General features: G+C 37.9%; 1 protein-coding gene across 3 annotated transcripts in view; it reads right to left on the minus strand.

Moving 5' to 3' along the window:
• DENND1B (DENN domain containing 1B) overlaps positions 1-16,922 on the minus strand; it is a 153,929-nt gene that overhangs the window by 75,292 nt on the left and 61,715 nt on the right. For 2 of the 3 annotated variants that reach the window (XM_062613427.1, XM_062613426.1), the window contains exons 5-6: positions 10,629-10,748; positions 1,556-1,625 (exon numbers count right to left, since the gene is read on the minus strand). In XM_062613427.1, the coding sequence (XP_062469411.1) occupies positions 1,556-1,625; positions 10,629-10,748 (190 nt within the window). Of the gene's footprint in view, positions 1-1,555; positions 1,626-10,628; positions 10,749-10,927; positions 11,083-16,922 lie in introns of those variants that run through there. The other variant, XM_062613428.1, reaches the window with a different exon arrangement.

Raw genomic sequence — 16,922 nt, forward strand, 5'->3', positions numbered from 1 at the left:
CCCCATATACTCCGTAAATGAATCTCATCATTTGCAACTGAAAATAGTGTTAACACATCTAGCTGATTTGTGGCTCTTGGACATGACCTTCCTAAAGCTGTTATCCATGATATTTATCTGTTCAAAGTTTTACTAAATATGCAGCTACATAGACACTGTACCCTTTAAAAATTATTTATCAGAGCACATGAAACAGTAAGGTTTACTAAAAAGTACATGCAGCTACCAGATTTAACTAGGATCCCCCATCTTAGTTTAGGATTTTCATTCAGTTTTGGGGTTTTGTTCATGGAGGTTCAATTCTTTTTGTTGTCAGAGTAAAAATAAAAACAACAGTGACAAGCCAGGACCAGTGTTTAAACATGTTGTCTGAGTTTGCAGGAAGCTTCCACCTCTCCCTGTAAGAATGATAACATTACTGGATCTCTTACTAGTAAACAAGACTTTGGGTCTGGCTCTTGCTCATACAACAGTACCTGGGCCAGAAGGGCGCAATGTCCTCTAACAGGCTCCTCACAGATAATGGCACTGGGCAATGCAACAAAATACTTCCATACACTGCTAAAAATTTCTGACCCATCAAAACAGTTTTCTCAGCATACAGGACAACAAACTTACAAGCCAGCAGTTTAATTTAGTTGCATTGACAGTTGCAATGCCAGAACCAGTGGTGAAGAAACAAAGGAGAAGACAATCCCTATCCCTTCTGTCAAATATAACCTTAATAACAATTTTTACTGTTACAGTGAAACCCGGACCAAAACCAAAGTCTCATTATACCATTTATAACACTTAAATATGTTCTACACTTTAAACACAGCTAACCCCAAACTTTCCTACTGCATTTTCTTTTTAAATAAAATACCATCCTTTTCTTTAGTCCATTAACTATAATGTACAATAATTGCTTAATCTACAGTTCATGTATTCATGAAATATCAACTTTTCCAGTCTGCAGCATATGGCTGACTATTGATGCTTTTTTTTTAATTACAATCTAGTACACTAATACAGTTAAAGTGGAAAGGTATAGCTTTAATGTTCTCAGTAAAGGCAGATGCCAGTATTTCCTTTCCTGCATAATCCTGGAATGCACTTAATTGCTCATGAATATGCAAACAAAACTATCATGATTCTTCACCAAATGCTGCCAAGTAATTTTGTCTTGCTAGTTGATGATTGCTGGAGATGACAGAATTATGAGAGGTAGTTGTTAGTTAATATGAAGGGTGAAACAGTACATCATATTGTAACTGATAATCAGATAGTTCCAAGGATCTACAGTTTACAATCAATATGTCATACAGATCTCCAGTGATGTGACACTTTGCTCACACTGACACTTTGTACAGGTATATTCTCAGCAGCTTTTTACGATTAATGTGGGATTCGAGGGACAGTAGCAGCTGTGTGTCCAGATTCTTTGAATTTCAGTATGAGGAATGTAAAAACGTTTAACTTTCAAACAGCTTAGAACCACTTCACAGCACTTCAAATGGTGACTATTATTTCCAGATAATTACTTTACAGAAAGAAACACAGTATCTAAAATTACCTGTTCTTTAGCCAAGTAATCTGCCAGGGTATTTAGGAGCTTGTAGTATACCTCAAACCATGGCAGGTAACTAAAACAGGAGGGAAAAAAAGCAGTTTAGTAAAATATCAATGTATTTTTCCCAGTGCTTATAAAATACTACTACAGTTAATTGACTTGCACATTTTTATAATATTTATACACATAAATAAAACACATAAAGCTTTTCCTTACAATTCTAGTAATACATCACTGCTAGAAAGCAGCAAAGCTATCTTTCTTTATTCTGGACACTTGCTTGAAGTTCCATTAGGCATAGATTAGCTCATAACAGTTTCAATTCTCATTATATTAAAGGCACAAAAAAAAATAAGTTTAAACATTACAAAATCACATTACCATTATTTTTGTTACAGTGTTCAGGAATGTTATTGGCAATTTTGAAATTCTATATCCTGTTGTACCTGGTGAACTGCCAGAACTACTGCTTCCCTGGAAAATGAAAACCAATTTTACCTGGGCAGACCAGATACCCCGTATTTGATGAGTAGTGCAATGCTATGCAATAGTAGAGATGTCACAAGATATGTAAGAATATTGGTCTCTCTATAAGGCCATTTCCACAGACAGACCAAAAATAAGAGAGCATTCATCCAATACTGTAAACACAGCGTGCATCAAGACATGAATACTTAGCAAGCTTTCAACACAAGCCTGCAGCCCATATGCGTGCAAGACTCTCAATGAGTTAAAAAGAATAGAAGACAAATGAGACAGAACTGAAGAGCATGAGAAAAGAAACTCAAACACAGTGGCATCAGTTCCATTTTTTGTCATCTATTTACAGAAGGTTCCTATAAAAGTGATATCATCAGTGACGACATGCTACAGAACTTTCTACAATTTCTATTTAAGCCTAACATGCATATAGTAAGTCAGGTAAGCTAAACGGTACCAGTATAAATTACTCCTTATTTACAAGTTATACACCTTCTCATATCTTTCAGAATTTCATCACAAAGAACACCACTGAAATGGTGATAGTATGGTTAATATTAGTTGTTTCAGTGGGGGCCGGGAAGGAGAAAAAGCCTGAAATGTTTTTACCACATTTCATATCCAGTGTAACAATACTACACACTTTCTTATTCAGTGCAGTGTAAATCCATGGACACACTTCCCATGCACCTCTTAAAAGCTTTCGTGTGTTCTGTGGACAGACCTTAAAATTTCAGATTTCTTTATTTCAGGAAACATGCTATCTGCAACTGAAATAGCTAGTATGCAGAACCTAAGCACTTTTCCTGACAGGCAAAGGAAACCTGTTAGGGGAAACCCTGGCTGGTAGAGAAACCAAGCCTAATTTTGTGCAGTGAGTCCAGTGAAGAGTTACATTTTCTTTGTCACACTCCTCAGTACGCAGCTAGAAAGGCTTTAGAAAGAAATCACAGGTTTGTTCAGCTAAGAAAGAGAACAACAGAAATCTGAATACCATCATAGTTATGTATTCTCCAGCAATCTTACTATGCTATCCTTATAAATGCTTAACTGATGGTTCTTAAAAAAAAAACACAAAACAAAACCACCAAAGAACCATCATTAATTTACTCTTGCAAAGCCAAAGAGTCACAGAGGCAATGATTTCTTTTAAGAGTCACTGCATTAATGTCTTTCTCACACTTTACCATACACTGTGCTGGCTATTCATCAAAATCACATCAATCTCTTAATGCTCACAGACATTTTTAAAGCTTGGTATTGTGGACAGTAGTTAAGGTGTGACATTATTGCATTTACTTTTCCATACATTCTTAGATAACCATAAAATTTACTTCACTGCACCTGTGAAAGGCCACTCACTGCTTCCAGCCATGAATGCTGCACGCCCCTGTAAGAGATCCATCATAACAGCACCTAAAATCTCTAACCTTTGAGTCTCCTTCCATCTAGGACTCCTGTTCTATCACCTTCTAAAATAATGTTAACCTGGTTATAAATGTTGCTGAAATGCTGCAGAGATGGGCAAACAAAACTGTTCACCACAGCATGCAGGGTACCTGCAAATGCCAGAGCTACTGAATGCTTACCAGCCCAGAACTACAGCAGGGACTGGTGGAGTGTTCCAGCAATTCTATCCAAGTCAAAGGACCGGATAGGTATGTATTACAATATTATAACACTGGACACACAAATGAATTAGATTACGTGCAAGCTTTCCAGCCTTTTGCTATCACCTCTGCCTAGTAGTGTACGACACCCCAGCATTTTGCTGTAGAATATTCTAAAATCTTACTGATCATTTATTTTTCATAAAGAACACTAATGAAAAGCATTCTATAAAAATAAATGCTCCTACTTCAATAAAATATTAATAATATTTCTTTCTTGTATCTATGATCTCAACACTCCTCTTAGCATGAAAAGAAAAACTGAATGCATTTTTTAAGTCTATGCATAAAAAGGTCAAATTCATTATCTGAAATTAATGACCCCTAGCAGAAAGCCAAGGGAGTGGGGTTTTTGCAGTACTGCAAGGCATGCTGACCAGAGTACTCATACATGAATTTATTTCCTTAGCAAAATCAAGTTTTTGATACGCTTCCACGTCTTCACGTAACAAAACCACAAAGAAAAACATTGTAAAACCAGACTACTTGAACAAAGTTTAAAAATGCCAGTTTCCTTTCTGACCTGGAAGACTGGAAAAGGAATTGCGTTAAGCCTTATAATCACAGACACAAGGTTAATAGAATTTCAACATGCCTCTTAAACCTGAAAAGAAGGGAAATCAAAACAAGCACTCCATTACATTATATGGCATGAAACCAAAGGCCACCAAGACCTGTCCTCTGTTTCTCTTCCCCATAATCTTCAGTTCTTCAAAAGCACAGTTTAAATGCAAAAGGTTTTGTTGATATTTTTAATATGACTGTTCTACTGCAACAAAGTATTACAAAAATCTAATGGAAAGCAAAAAGGTGCCCATTACATTTTTCTTTTATGTATCTAATTGCTATTAGTTCAGTACAATAGGGAATTGTTACATTTGTTGTCTTCATAAACAAAGAGTCCGTATGTATGCGTACATATATGATGCATCTCTGCATTCAAAGTAAATATAAACACAGGTTGCTTGTTCATAATAAAGACAGCTGACGGTACATTAGATTCTAAATTCAAAGAGGAGGTATAAGCTCTTTTTATTTTGTAGCATCCTCAAGGCTGTCAAGCAACATCACATCTTTTTCCACTTATATCACAGGCTAATTTTGCAGGCACAGGTGTTAATTATTTTATTAGTTTATTAAGACTACCCTAGTAAATAGATTTATTCATAAATGAACTTTTCCATGATACCAGCTTTACATCCTTATCCACACACTGTATTAGGTAAACACCGTATATAGAATCATATAATCACTGAGGTGTGAAAAAGACCTTTAAGATCATTAAGACCCAATCATTAACCTAGCATTGCCAAGCTCACCACTAAACCATGCCTCTAAGTGCCACATATCCCTGTCTATTAAACATCTCCGGGGAATAGTGACTCCACCACGTCCCTGGGCAGCATGTCCCAGTGCTTGACAACTCTTACAGTAATGAAATTTTTTCCTAATATCCAACCTAAACCTTCCCTGGCGCAGCATGAGGCCATTTCCTCTTCTATCATTTGGCACTTGGGAGGAGAGATCAACACTCACCTCACTACAACCTTCTTTCAGGTACTTGTAGCAAGTGATAAGGTCTCCCCTGAGCCTCCTTTTCTCCAGGCTAAACACTACCAGTTTTCTCAACCACCCCTTGTAAGACTTGTCCTCTAGACCCTTCACCACCTTTGTTGTACTTCTCTGGACTCACTCCACCACCTCCGGGTCTTTTGTGCAGTGAGGGGCCCAAAACTGAACACAGTGCAGCCTCACCAGTGCCAAGTACAAGGGGAAAATCATTCTCCTAGTTCTGCTGGCCACGCAATTTCTGATACCAGCCAGGATGCTGTTGGCCTTTCCCAGCACACTACCAGCTCATACTCAGCCCAGCTGTTGACCAGCACCCCCAGGGCCTTTTCCATCGGGAACCTTTCCAGCCACTCTTCACCAGGCCCATAGCATTCCACGGGGTTGCTGCGACCAAAGCGTAGGACCCAGCAATGAGCCTTGCTGTCTTATATGGCACTTGTTTAACTAAAAACTAAAAGAATTTTCTAGGTCGTCCTTCCAGCAAATCTTTCAAATTTATTTCAACTTTGCTTAGCGTATTTTATGTACACATTTAGCGGTGCAGGTACCGAGAAGTCATCTGGCACACAAATCTCTTAGGCTGGGTCACAACCTTTTTCCAAGTCAGTACAGAAATGTGCTGTCTGCAAAAAATACTCTTGGAGAAGCTGAATTTAACAGTTGAGACCTGTAATATATTACTCATAATTCAAAACTGTCACCCTAATATGCACCTTAAAAGCAGATAAAATCAAAATTAAAGTCCATTACTAGAGAGACCTTACCATCATCCTTGTATTCATAGTCATTTATGAGCAGTGCATTTTGTAAATAATTAGCTGTCTTACAAAAATATCAAAAGGTTATCAATGAAGCCCCTTCACAGCAGATAAAACAGGAAAAGCAAGGCTTTAATTTTCAGTTTTAATGTATTTAGAAGCCCAAACTTCAAATAAAAATAATTTAGGTTCTTAAACTATGAAACCATTATTGGTTTCTTATGTTTTTTTAATTGCGCACATTGTCTTTGCATTCCTTATGTGGCAGTAAATAACTGTTTGAGAAACATATAAGACAAACATACAACCTCCAACAACATCCAGCAATTTCTCTAAAGTTGCCACAAAACATTTCTCCCATAATAAAGAGAAGCATCAAAAGATACACAATATTGTTTTAATAGATATGTATTTCTGGGTTAAGAATACAGTGGTCTTTGTTTAAAAGCACAGCCACTGCCTATCACAAAAGCAAGAGCCCAAGATATATTTCATGGTTAATTAAAAACGTACTTAGCATTTTCTTTTAATCCAAATGAGCCACAAGGCAGGAGCTCAGACTTTTATTCAAAGTCATGCGTAACCCTTGTTGCCATAAGTAGACTTCCACCTCACTGGTGCTTCTACTATAGCTCTGATAAAACTTTTACATTCATAAGTCAAAGGTTAAATAAAGGAGAGGAAATGTTTTCTGTCAAATAGTCAGGTAACCACTAACAGTCCTGAACTACCAGCAGGAACCTAACTTCTAGTAATCAAATAAAACTAAGGAAACTGCCTTTCCGTAGCTAAATGTCTAATGTCTAGGGGCTACTTTTCTGTCTGGAAAATTGACACAAAACGTGTAAAATTGAAACATTCTGCTTCTAAGGGATTTGCCTAAAGGAAGAGTGAGAAACCTTCAAGCATGGTCTGAACCGAAGAACTACAAAGGCTTACCACATAAACCTGTCTTCCTTATTAGAGCATTTCATTTGGAAACGTAGGTGACAATTTTACAGGCATAAAATTAATGAAATCTAAGACTGAGCATTTTAATGATGCATACTGCAACTCTGGATACATAGGGTCAACTTCAGAGTCCTTCAACAGTGTCAAGATTTTTAATAACATAAATTTCAGTTAAATTATTTGCACTTTGTACAAAAAAAATGTTCAGGTAATTAAAAACCTATTTCATGTAAGCCCAGAAAGTATTATTCCTACTGAAACAGCAGAGATATTTAGAAATAATACCCAGAAGAATTAAATTTCCTATTATTCAAAAGCAAGCACTGAAGTTTCTACTGTGCCACTTCAAATCTCACTGGCAAAATTATAACTTAAAATATAAAAAGTAAAACTAGAAGAAAAGATCCAATATAGTGTACGAACACAACAAAGGTCTATTACAACATTCCTATTGTGGTACCCCTCATTCTTACGGGCCTGCATTAGCTCAGCAGTTTGTGGAGAGGGAGGAGGTGACACAGCAGGATTCACACCAAGAGCTTCACAAAGCAGCCGTGAAGTTTAAAGAAAAAAGAACAAAACAAAACTTGCAAAGGAATCACACAAAACTTCTGAAGAATAATCCAAGATTTATTTTCTCATCTTATTATGGTTTTGCTCTTACTGGCACTTTGAATTCGGCGGCTGCAGTCAAGCTCTGCATGATCATTCTAGACTGTACTGTACCACAGTTAAGTTCTTCAGACAAAAATGCCTGAGATAGCTACCTTGGGAGATTTTTATATCACTGTATAAACATACATTGAACTTGAACAAAACATTATGATCTGGCAGAAAGTTCTGTTTACAGAATTCATGTACATGTGTATAGAAAAAGTGGAAAAAAACTAACAACATAAAACTTACAAAAGAATTTTATATGTACATTTTCTGTTTGAAACTATCCAGTTCAAAGCAGGATCATGTGGCTGCAAATTCAGAGATGATTAATTAGTGTTTCAGATGAAGAATGAATTATAGAGGGAAGTCCCATAAACCACAAGACTAATATTACAAGCAGCTTTAGTTTGTTGGCGTAAAACCTGAGGACAAGCAGCCTTTTCTTCAGGTTTTGGTTAAGAATCCCATTCAGCAGCTCAAATCTTATCTCTTTAGCAGCCTTGGCACATAGGTTAACACGTGCCCTGGCACCATCCAGAAAAGACATTCACAAGAAATAAGTTGTGTCCTGTTCCCCAGTCAACAACCTATACAAATTTCTACAGTATTTCCTTCTCACCTTGGCCTGTTCCTGCTCTTCTTTTCACAGATTCTTACTTATGACAATTTCAATTATGACAGAGATTCTTATTTATGACAATTTCAATTACTTAATTTTCTGTAATTGATTTTAGAAAAGACTACTGTCTTTGTTAAAGGCCCAGTCAGCAATCTTCATGTTTGAGGCGATACACACATATGTCCATATGTAGAAGTGTTATTTGATATGGTATTTATGCATGCCTGCATTTGTGTGTTTACATAAAAGTCTATAAGTATTGTATAATATATCTGTGACAAACAACTAGTTTGAATTGCTCATACATGAGAATCATTCTGTGTACATACAGTGATACAAATTTATGCTATTTTCATATGTGGGAGAAAGTGAGTATGAAAATCCATACACTATAAAGACGACATTAATTTCTTAAGCTTTCTCTGATTTTGGTTAATTGTAAAAGGGAGAGCTAGATAAAATGCCAACAGAAATCTGCTAATGAGTCTTCTTTCACTTGGTCACTTCTAATGAATCTCGGATTCAATGCAGAAACCAGGCGGGATACTAGAACATATCAGATGGAAATACCCAACAATTTGGAGAGAAACAGCCTACCGAGTTAGAAGCACAATGCTATGAAGCTGGTGCTCATATTCAGCTATGCATTGTAAATTTGACATTGTCACAATAAAAGAAATAAAGGCAACAGTTCAGCAAAAATTATAGCTTGCCACTTTTCATTTTCCTAGTTATTTCTACCGAGTAACAGATCACTGCCTAATCTTTAGCTTATGTATGTTTGTGGGGAAATGCTAAAAGAAATACTCAAGTTTACACCAGCTGAGAATTTGCGTCCTTTGCTTTGCAGCACTATATGCAGTATTTAAATGTGCATACCTGACTGTGAGTAACCGATTAAACATTTGTTACTATAGCATTAGAAGTCAGCCAGCCAATGTTATGCATACAAGTAAAAAATACTGTTTCTGGCTTGGTGGGGGAGTAAAAGGTTAACTCAGAGAAGAGAGCTAAAAGCATATACACACATTCTTACTCTGGGCCTTAACAAGATATATCAACAGAAGGTATCACAAAGAGGTTAAGTATTATAACACTGCAAAATCCTAGGAATTACTCTTTCTGAAGTATTAAAGAATTATTTTCAAGATCTCAGAAAGTCAATTTCCAGATTAAAATATTTTCCTTTTGCTCTTTTTAATTTTTTGCTACATTTATAGCAAATGCTTATTTTTACATTACTTGCCAAAAAACATCCAGTGCACTGGTCCTCAACATTAGTTTGGAATCTGTTTAAAAGCTCACAAACATCTTTATGTGATATTTCCAGTACTTTTGAGCACTACCCTACAAGTTTCTATATTGTTTGGGTTTCTTTCCCCCTCTGTGTGTTCTTTTACTGATATCAAAACATCAGCTTTTTTACAAGTTAATGTTGGGTTTGTCTCCCTAACTCATGTGATCTATCCTAATGACACCTTACATGACTGCCTGACTTCCATGGTGTCCAAATACCTGATAATCTGCTTTTCTTCAAAACTTTCTATATTACTTTCTAAATTTCTTGAAGTTGCCCCTCTGCTGGCAAAGTGTTTGACTCTTTGGCAGCACACAGCTCTTCTTTCACTTTGTGTTTGGGGATTCTCGCTATAAAGGCAATTAGACTGCAGCCGTCTTGTTTGCATGTGCTGCTGAGCTGGATGTTCCCATCTCCTCCAGGAGGTTACTAGGCTCTTAACTGAAGTTGCAAATTTGCCTTTAAATTAATTCAATTAGAAGATGTTTATCTCAGCTAAACAATTGTTTTTTTCATTACCAAAACTAGTATCTTATGGGAGAAGAAAGAAAACACAGATGGAGAAACAAGTTACTTGTTTTGCTGAAGTCAATTTCTCCAACATCAGTACCTCTTCTGCAACAAAGTGGCATGCTTTTAAACTGAGAGTTATCTGGCTCTAGCATTTCCTATATTAGATATAGTCTGGCCAAAGAATACTGAAGAGACACCTAAAAATCATATTTCCAAGGACAGGAATACAGAATAGTGCACTCTATTTTTAAATTGACTGGATACTTTACAAAGATCTCATTAGAAGGTAAAAGTATCCACATAACACTCCAAACCTCTGAGAGCTGCAGTATATTGTTCTCTGCTTTTAAGCAGAGATTTCACATTATTCAATAGAATATTTAGCCTCACACAAGAATTACCATCACATGGTCCTTGGGACCACTTTTCATGTGAAATCAACGGTAACACTCTTATAGAAAAATGATACCCTGATAGAGAAGTGAAACACATTAGCAGAGAATTCTCTTTTTTTTTTTTTTTTGTACTTGACATAATTTTTCTTACAATGACTTACCTTAGAATACAGAGGCAGACCTTGCCTCCTGACGTCAAACGACAAAATCCAAACCGCTGTTTACTTTCAATGTCAGTGAGCACAAAGGTAAAATGCTGTCCTACTTGGTTTTGGGACACCCTGAAAAATTAGATAGAGAGCATTAAGCCACCATCATCACACAAAACATGAGCATTTAAGTCACTGGTTTCAAGCATTTTCATACTCCAGCCTCTCTATCCTTCTTTCCCTTTTCCCCATCCAGGCTGGCCCTTGCATCCCACTCCTTCCCCTTGGCACAAAAGGGGCCAGGTCCTTACTTTATCCATGCGTCTGGCTGCCACTCCAGCCCCATGCTCCAGCTGACATGCCCCACAGCATCTGGCCCCTAGTCTGAATAGATGGGGCATTTCATAAGATCTTTTCTTAAGTAAGGCCTAAGCAGAGCTCATACAAGCCTGCCACTGCTTGTTGGCTTTGTGCACACCTCAACAGTAGAAATTGGTAACCAAAACAAAGGTTTACAGTTCTACAAATAATGTCACAATACAGGCCTGGCTTAAGACAGACATCAAAAAACCTGCTTGCTTTTGTTTGTGGGCTGTTTTTTTTTTTCCCCTACGGAATAGCTTCATAGCTTAAACTGGCAGCCTTCCCCACACGCCTTTTTTGCAGTACCTGTTGCCCAACAAAGAACTTAAGTTCATTTTTTAGCGCAAACTTCTTTGGCTCTGGAAATGTAAAAGCCAGAAAATAATCAAGAACTAACAGCACGAGAGCTAAAATAATAAGTAGTATCTTCAAGACTGTAACAAAGCATGTACCCACTTAAGACAGAGGAAGTTTACACAGAACTCCCAAGCCTACATTTCAATTCCTCTTAACCCCAAGCTCTGCTCAGCCAGCATCTCCTCAGCAATGTAGGCTAATGCATTTTGTTCTCATTTTTTGCCTCCCCTCCAGTGTCACCTCTGACTCTTTGTACTCATCTCCAGCTCCCAGTCCCAGCCTCCATTCCTGACCCCTCACTTTCTGCTTGACACTATGAAGCTTTTCCCAATTTCTCTTTAGGAAGAAATGACATCTTCACTGCCATGATGCATTTCTTATCTCCCTTATGATCTCAAGCCAGGTACTCTTCTTGTGTAATCTGTCAGCTCCAGTCAGGGCATCCCACTGGGATGGATCCGCTTTTCAATAGGGCCAAACTTTCGTGATCTTCACAGAAGTTGCAAAATGCAGTCAATGCAAGCATTTTAGAACAGCAACACACTGTATCTGAAATTTACCCACAGAAATACATATTGCACTTATCCAAAATCTCCCGAAGAAAATCAGATTTAGGTAGATGTGGCATTTTCAGCCTGGACAGGTAATGCGTGGCATAGAATGAATCACAGAACGGTTTGTGTTGGAAGCGACCTTTAAAGATTTAATTAAAACCAAATGAAAACAACAGTTATGATGGTGCACATATGTAGATTTGAAAACCTAAAATGCGGCAGTTCTGTCTGTAATTGTATTGTCCACTGTTCTTTTCCTATTCTTTCATGATCTTCTACAGCAGAATACCTAAGCACCTGCTAGTAAGGCTACGATTAACATGCGACATATGTGGTTGTCTTGGCTATCAAGCTGAAAATTAATTCTCAGAGAAGCTGAGAACCACCACGGATCTCACAGTCTTCTAATCTAAGAGCACAAAATGCTCTTTTAATTTATACCCTGCCCTATGGGTTGGGATTTCCTGTTGTGAGCTGTTTGGTTTGTTTGGGGGGGGGTCTTGGTTGTTGGTTTTCTTTTTAATCTCCAACAAAATAAAACATAAAAATTTCCTCCTAGGAAAGTGCCAGATGATCAAAGGGCTAGAGAAGTTACATGGGACACATGCACATCATACTGCTTAACATGTGCATGACAAAAATGATTCATTAAAGTGATATCACTTGTAGAGTCTTCCATTCATTTCAGTTTGGTCTCGTCCATTGTGAACATACAGTGACTAGGCTGAAAAAAAGAAAAGCCTATGCTGAGCACATATGACATTACAAGCTACATTAAGTCCAATATAATCACTGGAAACCCACTATAATTAATTGTCTTTTCTTAGCTAGGTAATTAAACTCAGATCATTAAAACAAGAATTTTCCCCACTTGTCTTCAATAGACTGGAACAACCTAGTGTGCTCTTCAAACACAGTAAAAGCTCAATGGCTTTTATTCAGTCCTTCGTTTTTCAGGTTCTGCGTAGCTAGCAGGCTGCCTGTACATCATGCCTGATACAACAGAGAGCCATCAATAACAGTACATTATTATTCCCCTGCCAATGCTGCAGTTTTCTATTTCACATCTTTCTTTGCATTTTCCTCTTTATTCCTGAGAGCAGATCACAACTGGCACCTGAAGTATGGTTTCAGTATCTCAGTGCACACTGGAGCTGGGGGCTTACACAGTAATTCCACAGTAGCTGGTCAGGCTCAGTCAGTAGAACTGGTAATGCACCATGAAGAGACTCGGGCTGCCTCCTGCTGCCACTCCTCTCTGCTCCGCTGCATCCCACCATCATGCCTGAGGCTTTCTGCAGCCAAAACTGTTTTTTTCTTACACCACAAAACACCTGGCATGGTTAAGGCTGGGGTCTTCACATACCACCTTAACCCAAAGAGATCACTGATAATTCACAAAAAGCAGTTGTTAATAGATGTCCATATCTGCTGAAAAACAACTCCTTAGCCCCAAAAACCACATCAGTAAGGATAACTTGCTTTAATTTATTTGTTTCCTTCCTTCCCAAAGCATGAAGATGACATGGAAAAATAACTGGTACTGCAATTCAAGCATACATAAACATGTCACTACACAAAAATTAAAAATTATATTTAAATTCTGATATTCTCTATCAGAAATAGCCCAGCCCAATTCTGAGTTCAGCAGAATGCAATTCCAATGCCATCTCACCACCTCCAGCTCAACATTCTCCCTTTGCTTCTTCAAAGGAGACAACTCTATGTTTCAACAGCCAGCATAAAAGTGTCCCAGCTTGAAAACTGCTTCCCACACAGTTTAGAAGGGGATGCAAGCAGCATGTACCAGATTTTAGAAATAAGAAAAGCTCCAACACTACAACTGAATCTCTACAAAGAACCCAAAAGTTAGTATTTGGTCCCATTTGTTTCAAAGGAACACCTAACAAGCCAGCAACCATCCATCCAGACCACAGATCAGATGTAAAATACTGAGTTAATTCTGGGTTTCTAATTTGAGAACACCACTTAAGGTCTTGGGGCAGCAAGGATGCCTGGTTTTTTACTCCTCTTCAGCAGAATTTAAACTGACTATATGTAAGCCTTACAGAAAAAAATTATGACTGGGGATTTCTCTGTATCAACAGATAACCATGATGGATAAACCACACACATAAAATGTAAAAGAAGTGCTAGCACCACAGCTTTAACATATACTGCATATACCATCATGTGTACAAACACTGCCTGCGTGACTTGGGGCTACTGTCTCTCTTTGTTTCACTGTAGCACATTCAGGTTGTTCAGAAGTCTCACTTTCAGAGGCAGGTAGCGGCTCCTGGCCCTGCTACTGAACCACAACAACGATGCCTCTCAAGTCTTTTTAATGTGAAAATCAACACAGGTAAAACACAATTACTGTGTAGCAGAATTTCCTACACAAAATGTTATCTAGACTTGCTATCAGAGTGCAGGATTAACTTTCTGAGCTTCATAAACTGTCTGCAAAACGCTTGTCTAGTCAGCTGTTTGGAGAGAGCACCATCTACTCACTTGTGCATGCAAAAGTCATTCCCAGCCGTCACTGACCTTCTCACTCATTCCTCTGCCTTGCTTTTGACTTACTTTCAACTCTTGCCCTGCATGCTTTTAATCTCAGTTTAACAATAATACATCACTAATAGCAAAGAATGTGTGTAAATGCTTATTAACCCTGCAGACTACAATGGGCTCTTTCAAGGTTATTACAGTTCACTATAGGAATAAAAGTAGTTTTAAAATATTTTTAGGTACATATCTACACAATGCAGTAAAGGCCCTTTGGCACCCTTGCAGTAGTTAAAGAGTCATTTTAAAGAGTTTTGTTTATACTACAGTCATCGCTCAGGCCTCTTTTTAAGTCTGCCTTGAAAGAGCTGATTAAGGCAGGAATAAAATCTCTTCAAATGAAAACCAGCAAATCTAATAATTACATTTATGCCTTGTTCTCAGCAAGAATTGCTCTTCTTTCAAATTAATCTGTTTAGGTCAGAAATGATGCTTGAAAGTTTTAATTTTTTTTTTTTCAAATTTTAGGAATTTTTAAAGGGTTTTGGATTTCAGGAAGATTTTTCAGAGAGTTGATTTGTTTCAGCGAGTTTCAAAAAAATGGAACACTTTATCCATGGGAATACAGATTTTGAACACTTATTTTCTATAATAAAACAAAGTTACTGGCATTGTACATACATGTACTTGACTACTGTAACTAAAGTACACAGTCCTGAGTCAAGCTCTGGTGGCTCCTACCTAAACCTGAAAATCTCAGATAGATTTAATCTCCCAATCTGATGCTGAAAAGCAAACCCCACCAATCATTCATCCTAATTATACTCAGATCAGAGAACAGGCTAGAAACAGTTTCAAGCAGGAGTTTGAAAAACGTATGTTAAGGTAGTGGCACAAGCTGCTGGAAAGACTGGGATGCAGTAACCCTACATTGGGCCATCTCCTTCAAATCCCTAAATATAATCTTCCAAGGCCAGGTTGAACAGGGCTTTGAGCAACCTGGTCTAGTGGAAGGCATCCCTGCCATGTGGCAGAGGCATTAAAGGTTAGATGACCTTCAAGGTCCCTTCAAATTCAAGCCATTCTGTGATTTTATGACTCTTTTCTCCACTTCCAAGCCCACTCCACGATCCATGACTCCACTACTCAGGCTCCCTGTGTGGAGGGCTCATCTGCTCTAACTGAGCTATCTAACTTGAGCTCCACTTCTCAGGGACTCCAAATCCTTACACATCACAAAAAACAGGAATGGGAAGAAAACCACAGAAGATATGAAAATGCACAAAGCTAACACCAAGTAAGAAAATTCCCACAAATAAAAAGCACAGTTAGCTTATAACTGGGGTCCTGTTTTCAACACAATGGAAGCATTAAAGGAAACCACAAGTAGTTAGTAAAGTGTCTCACTGGGTGCCTTTAAGTCGCAACAGAAGCCTACTCTGTCCACAGGCCCTGGCCATTGTACCTGGCCAAGGATGTATCAGAGCACACCATGGCTCCCTCTGGGTGCAAGAGGTTCCCTCTCAGAGAGGTCCACTTCTGCACACAAATAGAAAACAAAAAAAACCACATTCAAAACCAACAGTCACAATCTTCTACTGCACACAGTGCATACTGCAACCTGTCCTTACAAAGACTTCTCTTATACATACATTTTATATTATGCACTAACATACCATAATACAACGAGACAAAGGATGGAAAAAACTCACTTGTATAATACTACTGCTGCATTTTTGAGTTCTCAACCCATTTTGCAAACGACTGGAATGACTGAAGTATACAGGAAATACTACAGTTTATTTACCTTCATCCATTCTGCTGGAATTACATTCTCAATTATTTACTTTTCATTCTCAACTATTCATTTTGAAGGCAAAAATTTTTGTGTAAAAATTTTTGTGTAAGATATAATTGCCTTTCACAAGATCTACAAAACCACTGATCTCCACAGCCGTTGTTTTGCACTTGTCTTGATCATAGCTGCTTCTAAACACAGACTTTCACCAGAAACAATCAACAAAAACAGTATCAGCCAGGAACAGGAGTGAAAGTGATGTCATTCCTGCCATCATCACTCTCTGACCCTAACAGATTATGAGTTAAATAATATGCACAGTAATTCCCATACTTGAGCATTCTACTGCTAATGAGTAATCTGCAGCAGCAGCAGCAGCACTTCTTGCACTCCAAAATATAACACTTCTCTGTGATCGAGTGAGCGCCATAGAGGAAATTAATGAGGTACGTATCATTGTCTCCATGATGATTCTAAAGGCATTTTCCAAAGTCTTAGCTCAAATAGCATGTATACTACACATTCTGCCGAATAAATGCATCCTTAAACGGAAAAGACAGAGGAAGGGAAGTATTTATGGCAGAGACATATGAGAGATTCAAAACACAGATCAAATTGAGCAATGATGTAGTGCAACCTTGGACTGAAATTGAAATGGGTCCAGAAGGAACAAGAGGAGAAGATGCATGCTCACTAGTCATCACCCAGCTAAATAATTGACAGATG

The sequence above is a fragment of the Pezoporus occidentalis genome, unplaced genomic scaffold (genome assembly GCF_034315485.1).
Source record: "Pezoporus occidentalis ecotype Australia unplaced genomic scaffold, CSIRO_AGI_Poc_V1 ctg167, whole genome shotgun sequence".
Lineage (NCBI taxonomy): Eukaryota > Metazoa > Chordata > Aves > Psittaciformes > Psittacidae > Pezoporus > Pezoporus occidentalis.